This window comes from Nannospalax galili, unplaced genomic scaffold (genome assembly GCF_000622305.1).
Source record: "Nannospalax galili isolate Female #2095 unplaced genomic scaffold, S.galili_v1.0 scaffold768, whole genome shotgun sequence".
In the NCBI taxonomy this organism is placed as follows: domain Eukaryota; kingdom Metazoa; phylum Chordata; class Mammalia; order Rodentia; family Spalacidae; genus Nannospalax; species Nannospalax galili.
In genome coordinates this window covers 4865586-4891997 of record NW_008360317.1, presented here as the reverse complement: position 1 = coordinate 4891997, position 26412 = coordinate 4865586, and the positions used below count along the sequence as shown (strand labels likewise).

General features: G+C 45.0%; 1 protein-coding gene across 2 annotated transcripts in view; it reads left to right on the top strand.

Moving 5' to 3' along the window:
• Nucleotides 1-26245, top strand: part of Alox5ap (arachidonate 5-lipoxygenase activating protein) — a 27357-nt gene extending 1112 nt beyond the window's left edge. Inside the window, exons 2-5 of one of the 2 annotated variants that reach the window (XM_008825040.3) lie at nucleotides 6884-6983; nucleotides 14648-14718; nucleotides 18363-18444; nucleotides 25767-26245. In XM_008825040.3, coding sequence (XP_008823262.1) covers nucleotides 6884-6983; nucleotides 14648-14718; nucleotides 18363-18444; nucleotides 25767-25929 — 416 coding nt within the window. In that variant the 3' untranslated portion in view covers nucleotides 25930-26245. The remainder of the gene's footprint in view (nucleotides 1-6883; nucleotides 6984-14647; nucleotides 14719-18362; nucleotides 18445-25766) is intronic. The other variant, XM_017796091.2, reaches the window with a different exon arrangement.
• The last annotated feature ends 167 nt before the right edge of the window (nucleotides 26246-26412 follow it).

Genomic DNA, 26412 nt, shown 5'->3' with positions numbered 1-26412 from the left:
ATTTGAGTACCATTTAGATCATTAGGAACTCTAGCATAAAAATTAAATAGGTGTTTCATTAAGGCTATCTATCTATCTATCTATCAGATCTATCTATCATCTATCTATCTATCTATCTATCTATCTATCTATCTATCTATCTATCATCATCTATCTATAATCTATGTATCTATGTATCCATCATCTATCTTTTATAGATCTATCTGGAGAAAAATGTTCTTGTTTCTTTGCATTTTCATTAACATTATTAAGAGTTACAAACCAAGCAGGGCACTGAGGTCTGTGAAAGGAACAGCTGTGTAGAACTGTCACCTTGAAGTTTTGAGCTAGGTCTTTTACAGACTGCTTTTAGAAAGACACCAGTGGCTTTGTGTTTTACAATTATTAAAAGAAAATAGGGAAGTAATTATTAAGGACAGCTGCGATGGCATCATGGTCTTTCCTCATGTTTACACTGTTGGGCTTTGGAATTTGGAATACTGATCCACCTTACGATGTTCTGATATTTGTCCCCGTCTTGATTGTGGACAGATGCTGAGGATTTCTTTGACTGGGCACAGTGTAAGGCTTCCCCTGGGCCTCCTAAATCAGAGAGGCCCAGTTTTCCACTCTTTAAGGCATGTTTCCTATATGGAGCAACAATGTGGAACTTTTGTACCCAACTATCTTCTCTTCATGCTAACACATACACTATCAAGTTGCGGCTCAGAGAGGAACAAGCAGCTTATTTAGGCCACCACTTCCTCAGGCATTGCTGTTTCATACAGGATACCCTTGGCTCTGTAATTTGACAGGATGGAGTGAATAGTTAATCTGCACAGGCCCATGGAGACCTTGCTCTGCACCGAATAGTGTCCTGGGGACCTAGTGATAGAGGGGTAAGCAAGACTGCTGTGGTTCTTGCCTTCAAGCAATGAGGACAGCAGGAAACCCACAATCCCATGAAGGCAGTTGCATGGGTGGGGGGCAGTGCTTGCTCAGGTCTGGGTAGGGTCTCCCCTCTAACCCTCCCCTCTGTACAGTACTTACTGTGTCTGATGGGCATTGGTGCACAGGTGACTGGTGCCCTCTCTCCTGCCATTGTAGCTGGAACTAAGCTCAACTGGCAAGTTCAAGTTCACTTTCACCAGCTTCTGCTCAGTTTAGAGATGAATCAGGGGAAGCTGTTGGGCTCCAGCTATGGAACAGTCATTTCTTCTCTTTTAATTGAGAAGGGGTGGGGCTCACCTCTCTCTCTAGAAGGTTCTAGGCTTTTCCAGAGAAGCCTAGCAAGTTTTGAGAATGCTTGAGGTAGGTGATGGGGACAGGTGGGTGGAAGCTGTCTTCTATAGCACAGCTGGGGAGTGGTGATGTCTGAGTCTTCACAGCTGCATCCTAAAGGCTAGGACTGCTCACAGATCATGTGAGACAGTAACAGGACACGGCAACTACTTGAATGGAGTGCCACCAAATGATGCGTGTGATGGGGGCTTCCTGGATGACTTGAGTCTGGGTCAGCGGGGGCTATACTGTTGGGCTGGAGACCTTTCACATTGGGCAAACAAATGGCCAGGTTATGTCAGCACAATCACTGCTCCTCCCTTCGCAGCCCCCCAGGAGTCAGGTAGAACAGCCAGTGTGGGACCAGAGTAGCATGGGGCCAGTGATGGCACAGAGCCATCCCCCCTGCACTCAGGGAGGGGCTTTGCTGCTGCCTTATAGAGCTGCAGAAAGGCCCCTGTACACCACACAGCGACTTTGGATAGGTTCTGCTTTCCTCTTGGGGAGGCGCCTGAGCTCCCTGACAAGGCTGAAGTCCTGTGAGGATGGCTGTTTAGGACAAGAATGGTTTCAATGAGTTGAGAGGCAACATTTCTTATCTGTAACTGTGAGCTTAGGTAAACACTAAGGTCCAGATGTAAGTCTGGTCTCTCTTTGCAATTCTAATGAACTTCAGTGTTGCAACCGTAAACGTATCTGTTAGAGTTAAAAAGATATGCAAAAACCTGTCCTTTTTACCCTTCACCTCAAAATGCCATTCTGAAAACTTCCTGTTAGTTTAAAAATTTTTCCAATGCTGCTACCAGGCACTGAACACTGTGTCCCCAAGGCAATGAGTTATGGACCCTGCCAGTGATGGCTGGCCCCACATTCTCAGTACGCCCTGTGAGCCTGTTTTTCTGAGGATGGGCAGTGCCCCGCCTGCCTGGTTCAACTTCCCTCTTCGCCTTCAAACACTCTTTAGTCATCTAGGTTTGAACTTGTGGCCAGCCCTCTTCCAGGCCAGCAAAATGCAAGTTTGAGAGAACAGAGCAAGCTAAGAAACCTAGCCCCAAACCATCAAAGCTCAGCTTGTCTGGGAACACAGATACTGTGCTTTCCCTGGACAGTGGTCGGAAACCCTTCACTTTTTCCTGCCAAATTTGACCTGAGGCAAACCTGGGAAAAACAGGCTGATGGTCCCCAACTTACTATGGTTCCACTTGTGATTTTCATCTTTATCATGGCACAAAAGGGTACGTGCATAACTATTCTCCTTTCCATGTTCAACAGGATATGCAATAAGTTAGTGAAAGTATTGCAAAATAAGCTTTGTGACAGATGGTTTGGCCCAACCATAGGCTAACAGGAGTATTACGAGCATATTTAAGGTGGTCCAGGTGAGGCTGTGGCACTTAGTTGGTTAGGTGACTAAAATGCATTTTTGACTTAAAATATTTTCAAATTACAGTGGATTTATTGGGAAAACAACCCCATCAAAAGTAGAATGGCCCTGTATTTGGAGAGAGTGTTTTTTTACAGGAAACCAAACTAATGAGCCTGGGGGAGATGAGTGGAGGAGGGCTGCTCACAGGCAGAAGAAGGATGCTCTCTAGCAGAAGTGTGTCCCCTCGGCCCATGGAGTGGCTAGAGAAGGTGGGAGGAGTTAGACTCTTGCCTCCCCGCCGAGACAGTTGCTCAGTTGCTCTTCTTTAAGTCTCTTCGTCTGAAGGCGAGATGGGAACTGCCATCGCCCTGCAGGGCTAACGGCTTGTGAGCATTGTGCTCACAGGGAAGTTGAGCTGCCATTGTCCCTCTTTTCCCACCCCAGCATACACACACACAGGGAACTACATGGGCACCATATTGGAAGGTTTAACAGTTCAACCTGGAGTCTTATGGGCTGTAGAAGCAGAATTACAAAGTCATAAAATTTCTTCGGTGCAGGAATCTTTACATCACCCCCACCAATCTTAACCTGGATAATCCCCTGAGCTTGTCCTTCCCATCCTTGGGCCTATTGAGAGCTTGCATTGTGTCAAGCACAGTGCCCCATGCTGTATATAATATTTATTACCTTATTTATTCATTTCACCCTTTTATATAGATCGTGCTTATATTATTATTCCTGCATTGCTGATAAGCAAAATGAGGCCTCGAATGTTAGATCACTGGTTGAAATCCCCAAGTCATTTGTGATAAAGATGAGATTCATCTCCAAGTATGCGAATCTAGAGTAAACACAAGCTGTATTACCTCAATTCATTCATTCAAATACTTATTACTCAGGACGTCCTTCCTTATGTCAAGCTGAAATCTGCTGCCCAGTGTCAATAGCCATTGTTCCTGGTACTACTGTCTGGAAAAGCTTAGACTGTGCTTGCTTTTGTGCCTACGATGTTAGCCGTAATGTCCCTGCAGAATGTTGCTCCTCACACGGTTTATAGAGTCTTTTACTATTGAGCCATCTCTTCTCTTCTGGGGTTCTTTTGGAAGTGAAGACGTGCAGAGAAACTGCTCAGTCTCTATAAGCTATTCCTCTAAGGACTTGTATCTATTACTCTGCTGGCTTCTATTAACTAACTAAAATCTCTAGATCTTTTTACATGACCTTGAAAAGCTTCTTTAAGTTCTCTGACCCTTGGGTTCCTCCCCTGAGAAGTGGAGCGGGGTGATGGCTCTCCTTGGTGGTTATTGCTGGATGTGATGGTTCAGGAGCCATCAGTACCCAGCATTTGGTGAATTCTGAGAATTTTGAGCAACTGTTTGCAGCTATTTGGGCATGTTTGTCTCTCTTTCTCTTGCTGGTTTTGGTTTGATATTAACAGCTAGTCAGGATAAGTGTGGTTGGTCTTTGCGTAGTTTCTGGAACCTACTGGAGAATGAAAGGGCTTAGGGAGTGAGTGTGTGGTGAGGAGTAAAGAAGGTGGCCAGTTCTTCCAAGCTGATTGTAAAGAGGAAGGAGAGGTTGATGTTGTAGAATATTAGACTGATAAAGACTTGCTTATGATTTGTTTTATGGGTGGGAAAGATACGCAGGTGTTTCTGAGGTGAAGAGAAGGAGAAGAGACAGAGTTCTGAATGAAGCAAAGACGTGAAGAATGCGGAGGGATGGGTCTAGACTGCAGGTAGAGGGCTTGTCCTTGAGAAAAAGGAAGGCTTTGCTTTTTGAGTACAGAGAGGAAGGAAAGACCAACAGAAGTGTGGCTAAGTGATGTTGTTGATGGAGGAAATGAACTTTGAGTTTCTTCTTCATATCAGTCTTGTTTACGTGTTGAATGACAAGAGACTCCATCTTGGGTTTGCAAAGAAAATGTTAAGAATCTTCTGTTATGTTTTCTATTAAGTAGAGACATTCAGAATAGGCAGACTTATGTCCTGTGCAGCTGATGGAACCCTGCAACTTGACAGCGAGAGGAAAGACACAGCTTGCTGTAGTCAGCTGGACCGGAGTTCCCAGCTTCTCTGTTCCCCGGCACACAGTGGCTTTGAGTCCGAGCCCTCCCTGAGCAGTGGTCATCTTGCCTACAGACCCTGAACACCTCCACCCTCTTCACAGGGCCCATGTGAGATTCAGTAAGGGAACACATGTCAAGTTCCTACTAGAATACCCAGAGTATGGTGAACTTTCTTTTGCACAAGCCAGCCTTTTAGATATGCTCAAAATGGCCATGTTTTTACAAAGGAGTATATTTTTGTCAAAAAGAAAACCATGAAAGCCTTTTATTCATTGTAATTGGTAAGGCATCCTTTTCATATCTTTTGGAGGAGACATATATGAAACTGATGGAAAAGAACCCAATAACATTTTCCCTTTTTTACTTTCTAGATGGAATACAGGAAAATAAGAGAGACGGGAGAAAGCCTTTATTCCCTATTGTCATACCCTCCGGATTCTGTCCTCTTGCATGTCTTGCATGCCTGCAGCCATGCCCTTAATCAGCTCTTGTGTTCTTCCGGTCCTGGATCTGCCTTTTCTAAGTGTTTGTCACACCAAAGTCATGGCAGCTTTCTCCTGATGTCGTTGCTCTGCACATGCTAATCAGTAACTTCTCCACACAGTTCCTACCGGGGCATAGCCATTCTCCTTAACACCCAGTGGGCATTTCTCAGTGATTAGCTTCTTTGAACCCTGGCTCAGGTATTGCCTTCTCCCTGAATCCCTCTCTGGGCATCCTATGCACTCTGGTAGCCTTTTATTAGGTTCGCCTCCCCTCCCCTCTCCTTTGCTCTCCTCCCTTCCCTTTAACTTCTCCACACAGTTCCTACCGGGGCATAGCCATTCTCCTTAACACCCAGTGGGCATTTCTCAGTGATTAGCTTCTTTGAACCCTGGCTCAGGTATTGCCTTCTCCCTGAATCCCTCTCTGGGCATCCTATGCACTCTGGTAGCCTTTTATTAGGTTCGCCTCCCCTCCCCTCTCCTTTGCTCTCCTCCCTTCCCTTCCCCTTGCTGTCTCCTCCTCCTCCTCCTCCTCCCCCTCCTCCTCCTCCCCCTCCTTCTCCTCCTTCTCCTCCTCTTCCTCCTCCTCCTTCTTCCTCCTCCTTCTCCTCCCCTTCTTCTTCCTCTTCCTCTTCCTCTTCTTCCTCTTCTTCCAGGCAGGGTCTCACTATGTAGCTCTGGCTCATCTGGACTCACTATGTAGACCAGGCTGACCTCATAGAGATCCCCCTGCCTCTGCTTTTTGACAGCATCTCATGTATCTCAGGCTGGCTTCAAACTCACTATGTAACTGAGAATGATCTTGAACTCCTGATCTTCCTGATTTTACCTCCTTACATCTTTAGCCCTTCTGTTTCTCTTTCCCTCATGCTGGAGCTAGAGCCCAGGGTCTTGTACATGCTGGGCAAGCTCTTCTACCGAGCTGTACCCTCCAGCCTTCTCCTTTCTGTTTTGTTCATAGCTTAACATGTTGTACAACTATAACTCAAGTGTTTTGTTTCCTGGGTTGCCTGTCTCCTTCACTGTACTCTTTAGAACGTGAGCTCTTTTGGCCAAGGATCGTAGTCTGCTTTATTCTCAGGTGCAAGTCAAACTTTTGGCTCATGGCAATGGCTAACAGATATGCCATTAAAATAGCCATTCAACAACAGTGTCTTTGGCTTCATTTGTAATTCTCTTGGGTCCTGATCCTTGTTCAGTCCATCCCCATCCTGAGCTGGACATATTGAGCCACAGATATGCTATTGGACCTTTGCCTCTGGACCTTTTCATATGCTATTCCACCGGAGTCCAGTGACCTCCCCTCTCATCCCTCAGATTTTATCTTAGGCACCATTTCCTCTAGAAATCCTTTTGTGACCCAAATGATGAGTTAAGCTGCTATCTTGACTCCTCAGAGCCCCATGACCTCATTCAATCTCCTCTCCACATCGCTCACTCTGTAGTGTCATCTACTTTCCCAGGTTGCCTATTTCTTTAGAGTGTGAAATCTTGTGCCTTGCTCGCCACTGCATCCCAGCACTAAATGCATGGGTAAGGAGAGCTGCTGAATGCATTTTTGCTAGGTGACGTTTGAATCAGGGAGAACGTGAATTGTTTGGACGTCAAATCAAGGAGGCATGTTAATATTCTAGTGCAACAAAGAGCAGACTCTTGAATGTTCTTGATTATGAACCAAATCCAACCCTTTCCATTTGGCAGGATTCTTTGCCCACAAGGTGGAACATGAAAGCAAGATGCAAAATGGGAGGAGCTTCCAGAGGACCGGAACACTTGCCTTCGAGCGGGTCTACACTGCCAAGTGAGTCCAAACTCAGATGCCGATCTAACAGTGGGAATGTGGGCTGGGCATAAGGGAGTGAGATTGTCCTCCAGGCTACATCTGCCCCAGTCAGCCTTCAGAGTGTTCAGGAGGCAGGTTTCTAGGAAGGTTAAACTTCATGTGGAAGGCTTCTTGCTGCCCTTCCTCATCTTCATGAGCAGGAGCCTTGGAGGAAGGAAGTGGGTTTTGGGGGAAGGGAGGTGTGGTCCCCATAGTCCAGACACACTGAGTCAGTCATTTAGTGCTTGAGCTGACCAGTTTCCTGTGGGTGTGGGCATCCTTCAGCATGGGCCAGCTGTGACTCCCAACAGCTCTAGAAGTCTTCCATACACCACCCTCACCTTGCCTGTGGCAGTCTGGAAGTGACACCAGTACATTTCATACATGGGGTCCCCTTGCACAGTCAGAACAAGAACAGTAAGAATGAGGCATTGTGCAATATATTTCTCTGCCCTCTTGCCTTGACTATTAAATAGAAAAGTTGTTGGGAGACACCTACTTGAATGACCCTGGAAAGAGGGTTCTGGGGATCTATTTAGTATGTAAATCTGAAAGAATGTTACTTTTTTCTTTTATGCACAAGGTATTTAAAGAAGGTCATCCAGGGGTGTTGTCCCTGACTAAGAGGCCTGTTGGGAAGGAAGTCTCCATGGTTTGCTGTAGGATACCTTGGTAGCTGGAGTCAGTTCCAGCCCAGGGTAACTTTGATGTTCCCAGAACTGCTTCCAAAGGAACAACAGTAGGAACAAAGCCAGGGACGCATGGGGAAGGTCAGATGGCTCCCAGCCCCTACCAGATCTATGTAACTTAGAGATGGCAGACCCCACTTAGCTATCAGTGGTTTCTTGTGGACTACACAGACTCCAGAATATGGGTGGGACAGACCTCAAGGACATACCTTCTCTTCTCTCCCTTTCCTTGTGTAGATACCATCTGGTCCCTTGGTCCTTTTAAGCCACTCACATTGCCTCTACAGAGCTAGGCCTTTGCTTTTTATCCCACCCCTCTGCTCTTCCAAGCAGACACCTCAACCAGGGCTATTCTGGCAGTTAAAGCTCAAGGAAATCTTTGCTGAAGCACCACAGGGAGGTGTCTTTCTTCACATCTGGGTCTTTGGGGGCATCAATTCTCAGAGTAAATTTAAGGCATTAAAAGATGTGATTTATGCATGCTGTCACAAAGACCATGCAAACTCAATCAGATAAAAACCAGCATAGAACTGGAAAAATGGTCGGGAACCCCAACCTTATCTGAGGAACTACTGGCAACTGATCATTGCTGGGTGAGGAAGAGTTGATCTTTAAGGACATGACCCTAGATAGGTGAACAGGCACCAGTGGATGAACTCACACCAAGAGACAGCTAGGTACATAATACTTGACTCGGTAGGCCTTAAGGTATATGACAGAATGCATGAACTCCTGTAGGTGGGCTATGGGTGGGTGCAGAAAGGGGAAGGGGGTCTAAATATGATTAAGATCGATGAAATCTACAAAATTTCAATAAAAAATTGTTAAACTTTGAAAAAAATGTTAAGAAAGAGATGTGATATTACAGTCCCATTTGAAGCAGGAGAGGAAAAATATGTAGGTTACCCCCAGTCTTTCCACACCATTTTCTGTGTGGGAAATACAAAAGGGTCCCTCAGGCACATTGTGTGTGAGATGTAAAGTTATCTCTGATCAGGGGTGGGGACAAAATCTGCTCTGAAAGTGGAATTGGAAGAAAGTAATCACCATCCCGCAGTGGGAAGAACAGCGTCCTCTGTTCAGACAGTTACATTCTCACAGTGATGTTGAGGTTTTTTTTTTAAGAGCTGTTTATTTTTATTTTTTCTGTGTGAGTGTCTGCATGTATGTATGCGCACCACATGTGTGCCTAGGGTGTCAGATCCCCTGGGGCTAGAATTACAAGATGTTGTAAGCCACCATGTGGCCTCTGTGAATTGAATCTAGGTCCTCTCCAAGAGCAGCAAGTGCTCTTAACCACTGAGCACCTCTCCAGCTCCTGATACTGGGTTTTTGTGGAATCTTCAATCCTCTAGTAAGAAGAGACAGTAGAAAGGCTCTGTACCTTCACAGAAGATGAGTTCCCATTGCACTGGGCAATGCATAAGAAATGGAGCAGCCTGGGTGGCCTCACTGATTTTTTTTTTTTTTAATTTTTCATTTTGACACAGAGTCTCACTATGTAGCCCAGCCTCAAACTTGTAATTTTCTTGCTTTTGCCTCACTTAGTGCTGGGATTCCAGATGTGTATCACCACACCTGACTTTGGCCATCCCATATCTGCCACTTCCCTATAGGAGTGAAATGGCTGTTTCTAAGAGCTCGGTATGCTTATATCTGACCTTGATGGCTGCCAACCTCCAAATTGCAGAAGTGCCCTCTGGCTGGTGATTGAGTGTCATCACTTGGGAGAGCGGCTTGGACATTCTGTGATTGCATGGGGATTCCAGAGGCAGGAATATATACAAAGAGAGTAGTGAACAATTGATGTGCCTGCCACAGCTACCCTGCAGCCCGGGTTTCAAAATCTGTGGGTCTTATTGAGAGGAGAAGGAGATTGAGGGGGTAGGGGAGTCATGTAGAGAGGTAGGAAGTAAAGAGATGAGGAAGAGAACTTTCTGTAAAATAAAGATTGCTCAGATGCTACTGTGGTTGTGCTACAAAGACCACTTCCTCTCTGGGCCAACAACCATCTGTGTGTGTGCACATGTAGGGTTATACAAAGAGACTGGAGATCTGTGTAGCAGGCTACTGCATGGTGGCCAAACCCAGGGGTACTCTGGATGTTTGCCTGTGCCAGGAGACTGCCAGGAAGAAGGTTATGTGTTTTTCTGATAAAAAGTCATTTCAGCAAAGATTCTCCAGGGGCCGCCAAAAGCACCAGGAAAGGGGCCGGAAGAAAGAGCATGTATTTCCTCTTGCTATCTAAATTGTAAGAAACGATGCCGCACCCATTTTTCACATACAGCTTCCTAGTAGTACATATACTCTATGCAACTTATGCATAAACAGATTTGTCATAAGCTTGCATGATCCAGGTTGTTGTTGATGAGGAATAAAATCATGAATGTTTGATCTTTTGGCTGGGAAGGAAAAATAGCATGAAGGATAAATGGTATTTACTGGTGCACTGAAGAGCCGAATGCGTGTTATGTTCGCATGAATTATGACTGCTGAGGAATATAGATAGCTTGAAACTCCAGGGCAGTGAATTAATGGACGCCCCAGCCTGCACAGGCCATCAGAGCAGACTTGGCCTTGATTAATGGCCTTTCTGACTACCTGTCTTGCACTAGGGCACTGCTGACTCAGGGCTTGAGAGAGAAAATGAGCTGTACCTTGACTCTTTCACATGTACAGAACGCAATTCAATGCACTGCTCTTGGAGCATGAGCACAGCTAGTAAGCTGTAGTTAAAGTTTGGTTTGGGTGAAAAATCCTAGTTAGATGACTGTGGGTTCATCCCTGTGAGTACAGGTAAGCACAGCTACCGAAAGGAGATGCATAATTTCCTAAAGTGTGTTCTGTCGTTCCAAGTTCACAGGTCATTAACAAGCGTAGTAAGAACAAGTTCTTCATAGTGATCTCTGAGAACCTGTAATGTGCTCAGGGCAGCATGGTTCTTAGTTCTCCAAGAGGGGGTTGTCTTAGTTTTTCAAGATATTCCTCCTCCCTCTCATTTTTTTGTCAGAACACATTTTGAGAGATGCCACCCTGTCACGACACTCCTGCATCTCTTGGTGTCCACTGTGGACCACCTTCAAGCAGTGTAGGCTTGTACAATTATTCAAAGTCACTCATTACAATGATCCTAGAACTGATAATATTATTAACTCTTATTCATGGTATTTCCTTAAATTTATCCAAACAAATGAACAGAATTTCAAGGTGAGTCTCTATTGTATTCATCCAGGTGGGAAAAAAAGAAAGAGCCTAAGACCTCTGCTCCATAAGACAGTGAGGCTGTAGGGCTTTAACTTGAATGTAACATGGTGAATTACTGCAAGATTAGCTAGGCAGACCCTGTTTAGACCTCAAAGTGAGAGTCAAGATGGGTTTATCACTTCTGGTTTACATCACCACCACCACCACCACCACCACCATCACCACCACCATCATCATCACACTCATGAAAAGAAAAATCCAAAATAATAGCAATATGTCAGTAGGAAAGGGCATTTTGGGAAGGTTTCATTCAACTCTACCAACTCTGTAATGAATATGTTTTATTAGGAATCAAGGTGACTGAAATAATAGTAGGAAGAATTGAAGACCTGTTCTACTCACTGAACAGTTTTCTCTAAGGAATAGATTCCTGAGCAATTAAGGGTACCCCCCCCTCCTCTCCACCTTTTCATCACCCAGTCCCAATCACCACTTCAGAGGCAGTGGAGATGACTCAGTCAGAAAAGTGCTTGCTATGCAAGCATGAGGACCTGAGTTCCATCCTCAGCACCCATATGAAAAGAAAAGAAAAAGCTGGGTACAATGGCACAAGCTTGTAACTCCAGTGTTGGGGAGGTATAGGTGGCTCCCTGGTACTCCCTGACCAGCAGTCTAGCCCAATCCACAAGCTCCAGACCCTGTCTCAAAAAATAAGGCGTAGAATGATTGAGGAAGATACCCACATCAACCTCTGCCCCGCCACACATTAGGATCTCCCCACACCAAAGAAAATCACTACTTCAAAACAAACAAAATCCCCCCAAACATGAGAATGAGGCTGAAGCATGGAGAAATCTTTGATATGAATAGATTTTCGATCTGATCATCTGACATAGGGTGTTATTCAACCAGCTGAAAGAGGAGCTTTTCTCTAGTTTTCCTGAGTGGGAAATGGATTGCATGTTCCCAGTCCTGAGGCTGAAGTTCTGCACCTTTATTGACATGTGAGCATAGGAGTGCTGCTGCTGTACTGGGCTGCTGCATTTTAACTGTGGCCCTGTTTAAATGGTAAGCACGGCACTGCAAATGGACGGTGTGTAAGAGCCTCCGGCCCTTTGGAATCCTATGGTGTCTGCTAGACCTGTGGAATGTCTGCAGATCCAGAGCACGACACTCTGTAAGGCTGGCAGGGCTCTGCTTTGTGTGCTGTGCCTGGTCTTTAACTGTGTCTATCTCTCAGGACAGGAGATGTGGCTTTGTCACTGACTTTTCCAGTAAGAGACTCTTTGGCCATTGAGGGGCATAAAGATCCTTGTGGCTGGGCAAGGACAACCTGACCTCTCCAGGGTCTCTGTACTATATGGAACAAGGACTGGCTAATTCACTTGTATTGATTGATTTTGCACTGCTATAACAAAATACCCGTCTCAGGCTACTTATGAAATTGATTTATTGAGCTCATGATTTGAGAGGTTCAAGTTCAAGATCAGATGGTACCATAGGATTGGGTCTCTGGTGAAGGCAGCACGTCACAATGGGGATATATATGTTAGTCTGCGTGTTCATATCTCAAGTCAGGAAGGAGGAGGAGAAAAGGGAGGTGAAAGAGGAGGAGAAAGAAGGAAGAAGAGGAAGAGGAAGAGGGGCAGGAGGAGAAGGAGGAGAGTGAAGCAAGCTCTATATAGAAGGGGAGGAAGGAGAGGAGACAGATTGTCCTATAATCCCCTTCAAGGGGACAGCTTCGATGACCTAATAGTCTTCCACAAATGTACCTCCTGAAGGTCTTCAGGATCACATTCTGGTAAATAGATGGGCTTTTGGGGGATGTACCCATATTCAAACTAGAACCAGAGTACCAGAGTTCTTAGTGGCTCCATTAAGGAGTGAGACCTAGTGAGAAGCAGTTTGCATATCTCATTTTGGATTTCACCTGTATAGTCTGGATCCTGTTAACCCATGATTCTCAAACTACACCAGGCACAGAACTACCCAGAGGGCTAACTAACCAAGGGTTGCTGAGCCCCTTCCCCATTTCTTAAGGCCATGTGTCTGAGGCGACCACAAGCATTTGTGTGTCTAACAAGTTCTCAGGTGCCGTGGATGCTGCTGGTGTGGGGCCACCTGAGAATCTCTGTGTCGCACCACTGACTTAGAGCCCAGGGATAGTTCTTGCTGCTCTCTTAGTTGTAGGTAAGGAAGCCAAGCCTGGAGAGGTGGCATTGTCAATTGTGAACAGCTGGTTAAAGTCAGACCAAGGACTAAGTCCTAATCAACTGTTCTTTCCACAGTATCATGTTGCCTGTATAACTCTCCAGCCTTTGTTTTGTTTTTCCATATTTCTTGTACATATTTTTTATCCCTGTCTAGACTGCAGGTGCCTCAGAGTGACATTTACTATTTACATAGTCAGAGTTACAGGTCTGACTCTGGAGACAGACTGACCAGGTGTGAATCCTGGCCTCCCCTCAGCCCCCACTCCCAGGTGGGAGACCCTGGCAGGTTAATGAGCAGCTCTGGACCTCAGCTTCTCATCTGAAACACGACTATATGGTAGTTATGGCAGGCTGAATAATGGCCCTTAATAATGCATACATCCTAATCCCGAAGGCTGTTATAGCCTGGCATGGAGAAATTCAGTGACCTTGAAAAGGGTTGCCCTGAATTATATGGGTAGACTAGTTATTTTTATGTGTCTGTGTGTCTGCCATGTGTGTGTGGGTGCCAACAGAGTCCAGAAGAGGGTGCCGGATCCCTGGAGCTAGAGTTACAGATGGTTGTGAGCCACTCAACATAGGGGCTGGGATCTTAAGCCCTGATCAATCTTTGCAACCTACAAATGGAATCTTTTCAATGGGAAGGAGTCAGGTTTCACATTAGAAAGGCTCATTTGCCATCCCTGGGTTTGGGGTTGGGAGGGGCCATGAGCCAAGGAATGCTGGGGATCCCTGGAGTCTGGAGAGTCAAAGCAATGGACTCCCCGTAAAGCTTCAGAGAGAACACAGCCCTGTCCATACCTTGATGTTAGTCCAGGGAGACCCATTTCAGACTCTAACCTCAGGAATGGTGAGATGATGAATTTGTGGTGTTTTAAGCTGCTGAGCTTGTGGCAGTTTGTTACAATAGCCAAGGAAACTCATAGAGTCACCTTGTACAGCTATAGGTCTGTGGGGAGTTTAAAGGAGGCGATAGATGGCAAACTAGCACAGTGCCTGGCATAGAGTGACTGCATTCTTGGGGAGTGAGGACTGTGCCTGGCACTCAGCACAGTCAGACATTTTCTCAAATGGGTTTTTGTGAAAGAACCTTAGCTTCTTTGGGGCTTTGATGATCCTTTCTCTACCTGGTGTGCTGCTAGCATCTGACATCAAGTTTTTCTTAGTTGGGCCTTTGGGCTTTTCCCACCCTGCCACCCCCACTCTGACGTGGTCACGCCTTGTCTGCATTGCTCATTTGTCAATTCCAAGAAGTGCTTGGGCACCGCCAGCCACAGGAACCCTGCCAAAGTGAATCCAGCAAGAAGCCCCATCTCCCATCGTCCTCACCTAAGAGCAGAGTTAATGGATTCTGAGCCCACTTGCTTGTCACCGCTGTCTGTTAGATGTAGTGCTGGCTGTCACCTCTTTTGGGTAGATGTAAGAGGAAGGGTGAGGGAGCCCATGATCCTTGCACAATGGTGATCATGAACTTGGGGTTTCAGCCACATTGTAGTTACATGTTTTCTGATTTCTTTCCTCCTTGTTTTCTCTACAGCCAGAACTGTGTAGATGCATACCCCACCTTCCTTGTGGTGCTCTGGACTGCAGGACTACTTTGCAGCCAAGGTAACTGTGACTTTCCTTTGTGAGTTCTTTTTCTATAATGTGCAGCTCACGGAGGTACAAAGGGCAAGCATTTTGTTGAAATGCCTCAACCTGACCTCTACTTCCCATCTGTAAAGCCCTGGAGAGATGAGAGCCCTGGGGAGGTTATGTTCTGGGCATATTTGGTGCCAGCCCAGCGTGATGTGATAAAGCATTACTAATGCTTGCTCCCTGGTGGCTGGTTGAGAGTGCTGCACTGACAAGGGTGGATTAAGGCTAAATGTGACTCAGAATCCGTGAGCAGTGTTAGCTTAGATACAAGGGCATTATAAATGAGAACGCCTGGGGGATCTATTCTGGGACTGTTTTCACTGGCTCTTCTGCTAATAAGCTCCTGGCATGGTGGGCATGCATCTAGAGAGTCATGGGCTGGATTCCAGGCCCCCAGCTTAACCTGGGTTATCAGCTGCCCACACACAGTCTTGTCTTCAGCAAGTTGGAAGAGCAGATTAATTTCCAGAGTTGATTTCAAATTAAATTGAAACCAGAATCCTATTTTTGAGGGGAGAGGGTTCTCTTTGGAGATTGAGCACCAGAAAGGCATTTGTCTGGTGGTGGCTTGGGGTGAATGGACCAGCTTCTGGGGCCCATTGGGGCCCATGCAAAAATGCCACAAGCAATCATTTGACAAACTATTGGATTAACATCATCTATTCTTCTGTAAAGTATGTCAAGTGGGTATTAGTTTCCCACTATCCTTGAGGACACTTTGGTTCAGGAAACACATCATTTGCTCAATATTATTCAACTGGTGAACCTCAGGGGCAGGATCAGAGCTCAACTCTTTCAGTTCTAAATTCTAGGATTTTCCTAAGCATCTCTTTACTTTATTAATTTATATAATAAGTACTCTTTGAACATCTTCTTTAAGCCAATTCTGATATTTAGGGCTAAAGAAAACAGAGATGAACCATAGAAAAGTGGGTGGAGGGGGCTGAAGAGATGGCTCATTGGTTAAGAGCACTTGCTGCCCTTGCACAGGCCCTGACTTTGGGTCCCAGCATCCAGGTCAGGTGACTCACAACTGCCTGCATTTCCAACTCCACTGGGATTCAACGTCTCTGACCTCCTTGAGCATCTGCACTCAAGTGCACATATCACCCCCATAATCACTTAGATGAACAGCAGAAACCACTAAAGGGATATTTGTAGCCTCTTTTGGTACCTGGAAGGTTGTCAGTAAATTCATCCTTTATTTTCCATTTTCTGTCCTGAGTGAAATAAGAAACATGCCTGACATTATAGGAAAAATCAAGTTAAGGAACATTTATACTAGGAATTATGAATCTTATGTCTGGTTGGTACTTGATAAATCTGTAGCAGCTCCGTAGATACAGAGTCTGAAGGTTTCTCAGAGCCCTGAAAATAAGCACCTTTTGTCAAGACAAACATTGGTGTTGCCAGGGCTCAAATGTGTCAGTCAACCCTGGTTGGTCACTGTCATTTTTCATGAATACAGTGAATTATACAAGTTTTTGAGCTGAAAGGAACTCCAGAGATCATTCTATTCCAAGGCTCTTAGAGAGCATCCCAAGATCTAGAGGGACAAGTGGCTTACTTAACTTCACAATTTTAGGGCCTGAATCTGTTGCTGGTTCATGGTCCACATGACCCAAACGCCTATTAGGTCTCTGCCCAGTCTCTATAGAACACAGTGGGTATGAACCCTTTCCACCCCTGCTGTCTATTAATTCATGTTCCTAGTGAAAGAGAAATGGGTTGTTCAGATGGGAGAACTGTCCAAGGCTAATCATTGATTGTGGTAATCGTGGGACTTTTAGAGATTAGGGCATGCCTCATAGTTTCATCTCTCTCATGATGTTTCCCAGGCTGGCCTTGAACGTGTGATGCTCTTGCCTCAGCCTCCCAAGTTCTGGGATTACAAGTGTGAGCCATTATGCCCAGCGTGTTTTTTAGCTTTTCTCAGCCTAAGTTTCCTTACTGTAAAACAGGACCATTATCTACTTAGTCTTGCATTCCTGTGGCGAAAAAGGGAGATAATGTGCCTAAAGCCCTTGACCTGTTCTTGGCACAGATCAGTTGAGCCTTATAACTGCTGATATCTTGACTATCTATAACCAATAAACTGTTACTTTTGCATGGTTTAAATTAACAATGGAAGCTTTACAAAAGTTATTGCTGCTGCTGCTGGTGGTGATAAAGTTTTGAAGTTAGACAGATCTGGAAATTAGAATCACTTCTCTGATTATTTTGCTAACTTAAAAAAATTCATTTGACAAATATTTTTGAAAACCTAAATATATCAGGCACTATGCCAGGCACAGAGGTGATCTGGGAAAAGACAATTGTTTTTATAGGTCCTTTACTCTTTGCTTAGATTTCATCTTCTACCCAATGGAGACAGCAAAGTGGTCCCAACCAACATGTGGCTGTGAAATCCACGACCCCAGTGTGCTTGGAGGTGCCTGGCCTGTGCAAAGTGCTCACCAGTGGAAGCTACTTTAACCATTAGGCAATCTCTGGCTGTGGAAGCTACTTTAGAGTGTGAATGATGCTTGAAGGTTTTCAGAGTGTTTTTATTTCTTAAAAAAATTTTGGACTTACTATTTCTATTTTAAGTGTATGAGTGTATTGCCTTCATACAGTGCCCATAGAGGTCAGAAAAGGGCATCAGATTCCCTGGAACTGGAGTTATAGATGGTTGTTAGCCACCATGTGGGTGCTGGAAACTGAACCTGAGTCCTCTGCAAGAGCAGCCAGTGCTCTTAACTGCTGAGCCACCTGTCTAGTCCTGAATGTTTTTATTTTTATAGTCCTATTTCACTAGTCTCTTTTTTTTTGGTCTTTTTGAGACAGGGTCTCCCTGTAGCCACAACTGGCCTGGAACTCACTATGTAGACCAATCTTGCCTTGAACTCACAGAGATCTGCCTGCCTCTAGCTCCAAAGTGCTGGGATTAAAGGTGTGTGCCCCCAAACCCATCCATTCACCACTCACTCTTAAAGGTAGGAGAGCTGTAATCAGCCTTTGTCCCTCCACAACCAGTGATCACGCTAGTCCTAGTGGAACTGGGGCTTTCAGCTCCTAATTCCAAGTTCAAGATTCTACAGGGTGACTGGGGTGCTGTCTGTGGCTGTTCCCCAACCGGCTGGAAGGCAAATGAGCCTTCTTCCCTAGAGGCCTTCTCTAGAGAGTAGAAATTAGCCAGGAAGCTTGCATTGTGTTACCAGAAGCCCTGAGGGTACAGCACATCCTCTCAAGAGAAACCTCAGAACTAGGCTTGAGTTCAAGTTCTGACACCTTCCTTTCCTGTCTTACCAGCTGATAGCCTTATGCAAGCCCCTTTGGCTACCTGTGCCCAGTTTCCATATTTAGAGATAGACATGTTGAAAGAATTCACAGGATATGGTAGGTAAAGAAGTACCTCGTGTACCATGCGGAGGGCTGGCATAAGGTAATCTGTTGTCAAAGCTCTTAACTTTCTGCCAGCCCTATGACTTTTGTTTGAAGTGTATGCTAGCCTCCATTGTCAGAACCTGTGACCAGTGCTGGCATCATGACTGACCGGCTGTTACTACTGTGCTAACAAAGCCTGTTTGGGAGACTGTGAAACTGACACATCATCTTTTCTTTTCTCTACTTAGTTCCTGCTGCCTTTGCTGGACTGATGTACCTGTTTGTGAGACAGAAGTACTTTGTGGGCTACCTGGGAGAGAGAACTCAGAGGTGGGTCTCAGGATGTTCAAGAGCCTGGTATGATGCATGCTATTCTGGTAGGAGGGTGATAATGCTGAGCAGTATTCTCACTGCCGCTGAAGGCTCAGGAGGACCACTCTGCATGGAGGGCACACAGACTAGGATCCCCTCCTCCCTGAACTTTGAGATTTCTGAAAATACAGCTGGGGACTTGTCTGATTTTCCTATGAAAAATTTCCTTTGCATAGTGTTGACTCACAGTGGATGCTTCAATACTACGTGCTGTACATTTCTTACCACCACATGCTAGTTATTTCCAACTGCAGAATCTGGGGTAGCAGTGACTTTATGTCTAATTTCCCAGGCCTCTTGTGAATTAAGTTTCATTGTTTGTCAATAGAAATGGGATCTAAAGTTTGTAACTTACCACAGCTTCTCTGGAGTAACAGATCTGGGGGCCTGCAGGACTGTAGAGAATATGAGACACAGTTAGATGCAACTGTGAGACCGTGGATGGTTCCCCATTGCACTGTCTACAGATGTGCCTCATCCAGCCTTCCCCATCACTTTGTTTCTTGGCTACATTCTCTACCTTCTCTAGTGGCTAATGTGCCCTCCCTTTAGATAGCATACTTCTTTTTTAAAAGGTTTATTTTCATTTTTAATTATTGCTATTTGTGTGTGTGTGTGTGTGTGTGTGTGTGTGTGTGTGTGTATGCGTGTACATGAGTGCAGGTGCCTGAGTAGGCCAGAGGTGTCCGATCCCCTGCAGCTGGAGTTCTGGGCATTGTGAGCTGCTTGAAATGGGTGCTGGGAACCAAACTCTGGTCCTCTACAAGAAGAGGAAACACTCTTAACAGCTGAGCCATCTCTCAGCCCCTACTGCATACTTCTGCAGTGACCTCCTGGGGGGGGGCGGTAGGTGGGTGCTACCCATGGGAAGGGTGGAAGCTTGTGGAGCTCAGTGATTTGAAGAGTTGATGATGAGCTGGGCTGCAGTCAGGAAATAACTGAAGGTTTTGATGGAAGCTTTTCCCCCCTTCTCTCTGTCTTATTCCTCTCTAATGGCATTCTTACCTATCCCTTCAACCGCAGTCCTGCTGCCTCTTTCATTCTAATCAATACTGTTCTAAATGATATCTTTCATTGTTTTTCACCCTGGAAAATATCTGACCATGCCTTTCCCCTGGTGACTCTCTGTTGCCTCCATAATTACCCCACCGTGCTTTAGAACATTAAAGACTTGTTCTTCTATCTGACTGCACCCCTCTACCTGTTAACCATCCTCTCTTCATCCTCCCTCTCACACACATTTTCTAGACACTAGTAACCACTATTCTGTTCTCTACTTCTTTGAGAATAGACAAGGATTTTTAATTTCTACCTATAAAGACACAACGATATGTCTTTCTGTGTTTGATTTTTTTTCCAGTTCCATACATGTTGCTACAAAGTATAGAATTTATTTCCTTTTTATGGCTGAATTTAAATCTCTATCTCTATGTATATATGTACACCTACTCTTAGAATACTATTCAGCCATAAAAGGAAAAAAATATAAAACCTTTATTCACTGATGAACATTTAAGTTGATTCTGTATCTTGGCTATCACAAATAATATTGCAGTAAATACGTAAGTGCAGACAGATGTCTCTTCTATACATTGATTTTGGTTATTTGGCTGTAGCTAGTAGTGGGGTTGTTTGAACATGTAGCTACTTTTTGTTGTTTTTTTATTTATTATTTTTAAATTTTATGTGAATGAGTGTATTGTTTACATGTATGTAAGTGCACCTGTGTCATGCCCGAGGAGGTCAGAAGAAGGCATCAGATTCCCCCAGAATTGCAGTTATGGACAGTTGTTAGCCACCATGTGGGTGCTGGGAATTGAACCCAGGTCCTTTGCAAGAGCAGTCAGCGCTCTTAACTGATGAGCCATCTCTCCAGTCCCACTTTTGGTTGTTTTTAAGGAACTTCAACATTGTTTTCCACATAGCTGTTCTATTTGTCCAGAGAATGATCTACCACAACCGTACTTTTGGTTTTGAATGAGTGAGTTTATTAAGTATATAGCAAGCCAAGGAATAAATAGCAAATACTACATAGATAGGAAAACGTCATCAAATCAGGCACTCAAAACATCTAGCAGAAATAACCGGGGAAACATTGTTGGAAATCAGCTAGAGTTTTTGATAGAGAGATTCCTGGGCAGAACAGAGTCCGGTGAGGCTTCCAAGTGAAACAACAAACAGTAACATTATCAAACCAGGGACTTACAAGCATGCAGTAGAAACCCACTGGAGAAGCTGAGGCAGCAAACTGGCTTGCGGACTGGGCTTCCTCTCCATGGCTAAGCTCCCCATAGCTGACGGTTTAGCCTGCCTTTCTTACTGTAGACATTTTTATATCAAGGGATAAACAGTAGTAACGTCTGTTAAAATGGTTTATGTTCAAGCTGTTTTCAAGGACATGAGTTTCTTACTCTTGGGCTGTTTTGCTGTTGTCTTTCCTTTCTGTCTCTTTCCTTACTGTCACAGAGTTAGGGAGGCCAGCCCATCCTCAGTCAAGGGGCCTTCGAGACACTTTGAGACAAACATGCTTGAGCCTAAAATGGCAGTTGTTAGGGCGGAAACTCTGCTTCTAGGGCCAATTTCTCATTGAGCTTAAACAATACACAACAATGTACCAATATAAGGTACAGTTACAATGGTTGTACAAATTTAAATTCCCACCAATGGGCTCCCATTTCCTGGAAACACTTGGTCTCAGAATCCTTCTTAATGTAGTTATGAGCAGTTGTCATTGACAGAAATGATACATACAGGAAAATTTGAATCTTAATCTAGACCAAAATACAGCATGAGTTGGAGGCACAAAGGCATGCCTAAGGTAGAATGCATATAGCCTGGGGTAGAGAGACAGACCCTAAGATAGAGACACAGAGCCTGAGGTAGCACCTCAGAGCCTGAGGCAGAGGCACTTATCTTGAGCTAGAAAAATAGAACTGGAGGTAGAGACATACAACTTGAGTTAGAGACAAATACAGCCTGAAATGCAGACATACAAACTGGGGGAAAGGCACAGAGCCAGAGGCAGAGGCACACAGCCTGAGATACAGGCACACAGCTTGAAGTAGAGGTGTATGGTCTGAGGTAGAGACATTTATCTTGAGATTGAGGCACAGAGTTAACATAGAGGCTTACAGCTTGGACTAGATGCATAGAGCCTGAGGTAGAGGCATACAGCTTGACGAAGAAGCATAGAACCTGATATAGAAAAGCAGCAGGAGTTAGAGGCACACAGCCTGAAGTAGAGTCTAGAGCCTAAGGCAGAGGCCCAGAGCCTGAGGTGAAGGCACAGAGTCGAGGTAGAGGCATACAGCCTGGAATAGAGTCAGATAGCTTTGGTTAAGCCTGAGTTACAGGCACACAGCTCGAGGTGGAGGCATATGGTTTGAAGTAGAGGCACAGAACCTGAAGTAGAAGCTTACAGCCTGGTCTAGAGACATATAGCCTGAGGCAGAGGTACAGAACCTGAGGTAGATGAATAGAGCCCAAGTTACAGGCAAATACAGTCCAAGGTTGAGGCATAGTGAATAAAGTAGAGGTATTCATCTTGAGCTAAGGGCCAGAACCGGAGGCAGAGGCCAGAGCCTGAGACGGAGTCTTGAGTCTCAGGGAGACGCAGATGCAGAGGCAGACTTTCTGCATTAGAGGTACACAGCCTGAGGTAAAAACACACAGCTTGAGGTTAGAGCATATAGCCTGAGGTAGAGGCATATAGCCTAAGTTACAGGCATACAGTTTGAGGTCGATGCCAGAGCCGGAGGCAGAGAAACACAGCCTGAAGAAGAGGCGCAGTCTGATGTAAAGGCACAGATCTTGAATTAAAGGCATATAGCCTAAGTTAGATCACATAGCCCAATGTTGAAGCACAGGGTCTGAGGTAGAGGTATACACTTGAGATAGAAACATAGAGCCTGAGGTATTGGCATGCAGCCTGGCACAGATTCCGAGGTAGAGCAAAACAGCCTGAGGTACAGTCCTTCATCCTGAAGTAGAGGTACAGTGCTTAAAGTAAAAGCACAGAACCTGGATAGAGACATAGAGCCTGAGGGGAGGCAAACCATCTGAGGTAGAGGCATGTAGTCTAAGACAGAGTCACAGAGCCCAAAAGCACAAGCTTATAACCGGAACTAGAGACACAGAGCCTGAAGAAGAGGCATGTGGCCTGAGGCAGAGGCACGAAGCCTGAAGAGCTAGAGTTAGAGGCAACACAGCCTGGGGTAGAAACACAGAGACTCAGGTAGGGACATACGGACTGGGGTAGAGATACAGAGCCAAGAAGAGGTAGAGGTACAGAGTCCCAGGGAGCAGCATAGAGTCCAAAATACAGGAATAGATCCTGAAGGTCTCTACAGTTAGGTCCTAAAAATTGCCAATGCTACCTCTAGAACCCATTTGCTAAGATCCTCTTTAGATAAGGACCCACCTTCCCATCTCCCTCCCTTCCCTCTGTCCTTGGGCTGTATTGCACTTGGATGATGTAGCTATCTAATGCTTTAGTGCCCCTGGGACCTTCCTCAAATTTGGAGTCACCAACTGAAGGAGACATGGCTTAATGGGAACTTTGCTTGATAATTTCTCTCTTGGGCTCCAGGCCATCTCTTCTTTTTAGAAGTTGTTTTGGCCCTAACTCATTCATGGTTTGGTGGGTGAATAGGAGATCCCTTCATGCATTCTATCCCCTCCTGCCCAGTACATCTTCTTTCTGATTTTCAGTTGCCTTGTGAAGATTTTGTAGCCTCTCTTAATCTTCCTCCTAGAACTTCATGCCTCTTATTTTCAGCCCTTCCTTCCACTTTCTGAGCCCTTCCTCCCTGTCCTGTGCTCCACTGTGGCATAGATATAAAGCAATATTTAAGGACAGACTTCAGTTTCTCCTCTTTCATTCCAAATGATTTGGGGAACAACCAACAAGCTAGGGATATGTTGCAAAAGCCAAAACATCCATCTTACAGAAATAATTATGGGTCTAGTTTTAAATTATTTTTATTATTTATTTGGTTTTATTTTTGAAGCATAGTTGAACTTTATTAAGATACTTTAACATAGACTTTAGGCATCAAGTTTAAGAGAAAGAGAGGTATTTAGGAAGAAAATAAGACAGACCTAAGGAATGTGGGTGTGGGCCTTTCAAAGGAGAGTTGCCTGGACCCAGGCATTAAAGGAGGAGAACTGGCTCTTTGCACTCATCTTTCTCCTTTAGTGTCAATATTTTAGGGTTTTTGGGATCCTCCAAAGGTAGACTGTAGTGGTACTTCACCAGAGGTTGAGGACAAACTTGCTTCTTGTGGAAGCCCTGTGTACACAGATAAAAGTCAACAGGTGTTTCTAAAGGTGAAAGCCTATGGGTGCTTATTAAAAATTCCAACTCCCTGGCCCCAGTCCACACTTATGGAATAAGAATTTCTCCTAGGGACTTGCATTTCTACTTGGTCCTCATATGACTCATACTCAAGCTGGAGTTTTGGGGATCAGTGAAGGCTGTTCCTGCCTCCTTTCTGAGCGTGGCACCTTCCCTTAACAAATATTGATGACAGGCCTGCTTGTTGGAGATACATGGGTGTGTGGAGGAGGCACCCCACTCTCATGGAGTTACAGTTTTCATTTCCTTCAGAAGTCACCTGGTTTAAAGTGATGTTACCCTATTGAAAAGAACAGAATTATAAGAGCAGAAGAGATTGCAAAGTTTTTATCCATCCCTTGTAGTAAGAGTGGTGTTTGTGGGATGGGGGAGGGTTGTGACTGGGCAGAGTGAGGCTGGTATTCAGACCTCTGGATGCTCAGGTTCACCATCTCCCACACCACAGCAGCTGGTGCTGGAAGTTTCCAGCACATTCCAGATGGGAATTGTTGAGCATAATCCCTCTTTTGTGTTTCCATGTAACCTTCATGTTGCTTGTGGAGAGCCTCTTTATTTTGAAATAAATAACCAAATCCTGATCTTCAAAGTATCAAGGAGCCTTTAGGAAGTCAGTGGGTACCAAGAGCAGGACTCCAGCCCCACATAGGCAGGTTTGAACTCCTGCTCTGCCTCTTCTTGGATGTGTGACTTTAGGAAAGTCATTCAGTCTGTCTATGCTCAGTTTCTCCAGCTGGAAAACAGACTAATCACATGTCCTCATAGAGCAGGCGTGGTGAGCTAGAACTTCAACATATAATTTGAAGTGGACCCAAGTGGTCGTGTAACTCTTTTGTTTTTGGATCAGTTTTGCTCACTAATGAGGAGATGGGCTATCTCCTAACATGAGCACAACATGGGTGCACTTACATACATACAGGCAAAACACTCATATGTATAAAATAAAAATAGATTTTAAAAAATGTAAAAAGAACCTTTAGGGTTCCTTTCAAATAGATAAAATTTCTGGTATGAAACTGGGGGTGCCGGACTCTGCTCCCCGATGCTAGCTAGCAGCAGCAGTGTGACCCCACCTGTTCAGCTGAGTTGGCTCTTCTTGGTGAGCAGTCCTGATCTCCCTGATTCCCTTGCTGGATCTTCACTGACAACCTTCTTGAACCATTTCACTGGACTTTCCAGACATTCCAGCTCTACTCACATGGGCCTAGGCCCAGCAGCCACAGGATCTCGCATAGGGAGAGTGGACACAGGTAGACTTTGCATGGCATTAGGTAGTCAGTTCTCATGAGACAATGTCTCTTGTCCTCAGCTGATACTCTGCCCAAGCAGTTTAGGATTGAGGGGGAAGGCGGGGTGGGGGGATATTAAAAAGCTCATCTCTCACAAGATCCTGTCTTCCATTGCTGGGTGCTTAGCAAACTTGTCTTCTTTCCAGGCAGCCTCAGGAGACTGAAGCAATGTTACTGGCTCTTTAAAACCATCACTCCCAACAGGCTCTAGTATACCCAGCCTCTGGCATGGGCCTTATAGACAGTCCTGATAGGGACTACTTTGGAGAGGATCTTAATGAGTCCACAGTATTCCTAAGCCTCAATCAGACTGTCTGACCACTGTCAGAACCTGCCAGCCTCTTGCCATCAAGGACTTGGAGTTAAGGGCATCAAGAGAACTCAGGGAAGCCAGTGCTGATGAGCCCTGCTGATGACGGGCTTTGAATGCAGGCTCCTTCACCTGGCTTTGAAATATATGCAATGACTAATAATAGCAAAGACAGTTCCATCCTCACTATAAAGCAAATGGGTAAATGAAGCATTACCTAGTGAAAGGAGCTATAATTTAACCCCCTTGTGTCTGAAAGTGGCAATATTTTGGGGTGAAAGGGGTGTCATTTGTGTTGCATCTACTGCCTTTTTTCTTTCTTTTCCAGCACCCCTGGGTATATATTCGGGAAGCGCATCATCTTGTTCCTGTTCCTCATGTCCTTTGCTGGGATACTCAACTATTACCTCATCTTATACTTCGGAAGTGACTTTGAAAATTACATAAAGACTATAACTACCACCATTTCCCCTCTGCTTCTCATCCCCTGACTGCTGAATACAGGGCTGGTGCTCTCACCTAATCAATAGAGAGGCATCATAACTCAACCCTTTAAAGGAGTCTGCTTCTCCCTAGGCTGTAGATAGCTGTAAATCTAATAGCCATCTGGGCTCCACAGCTTCAGTTAACCTTGCTTTTCCGGGAAGAAAACAATTTTGTGTCAGCTCCACCCCTTGAACATGGCAGAGGCCCAGGATTTATTATCCAGATTCATGCTGTATGTTTTCTGATGTATCCTGCTCTCAGAAGATGTTTTGTGACCAGGCATGTGTTGTCTTAAAATAAAGTACCACAGACAAATTTTAAGCTGATGACTCAGTTTTGGGGGAATACTTTTTTATTAACTACTGGTGTGTTTCTTCAACCTAAATGATGATAATAAAAAAATACCATATCCATACAATGCACAAGGCCTGTTTAAGGGTCTTTTACTGACCAAGCACCCTCCCCTATACCATATTTATATTCAGTTG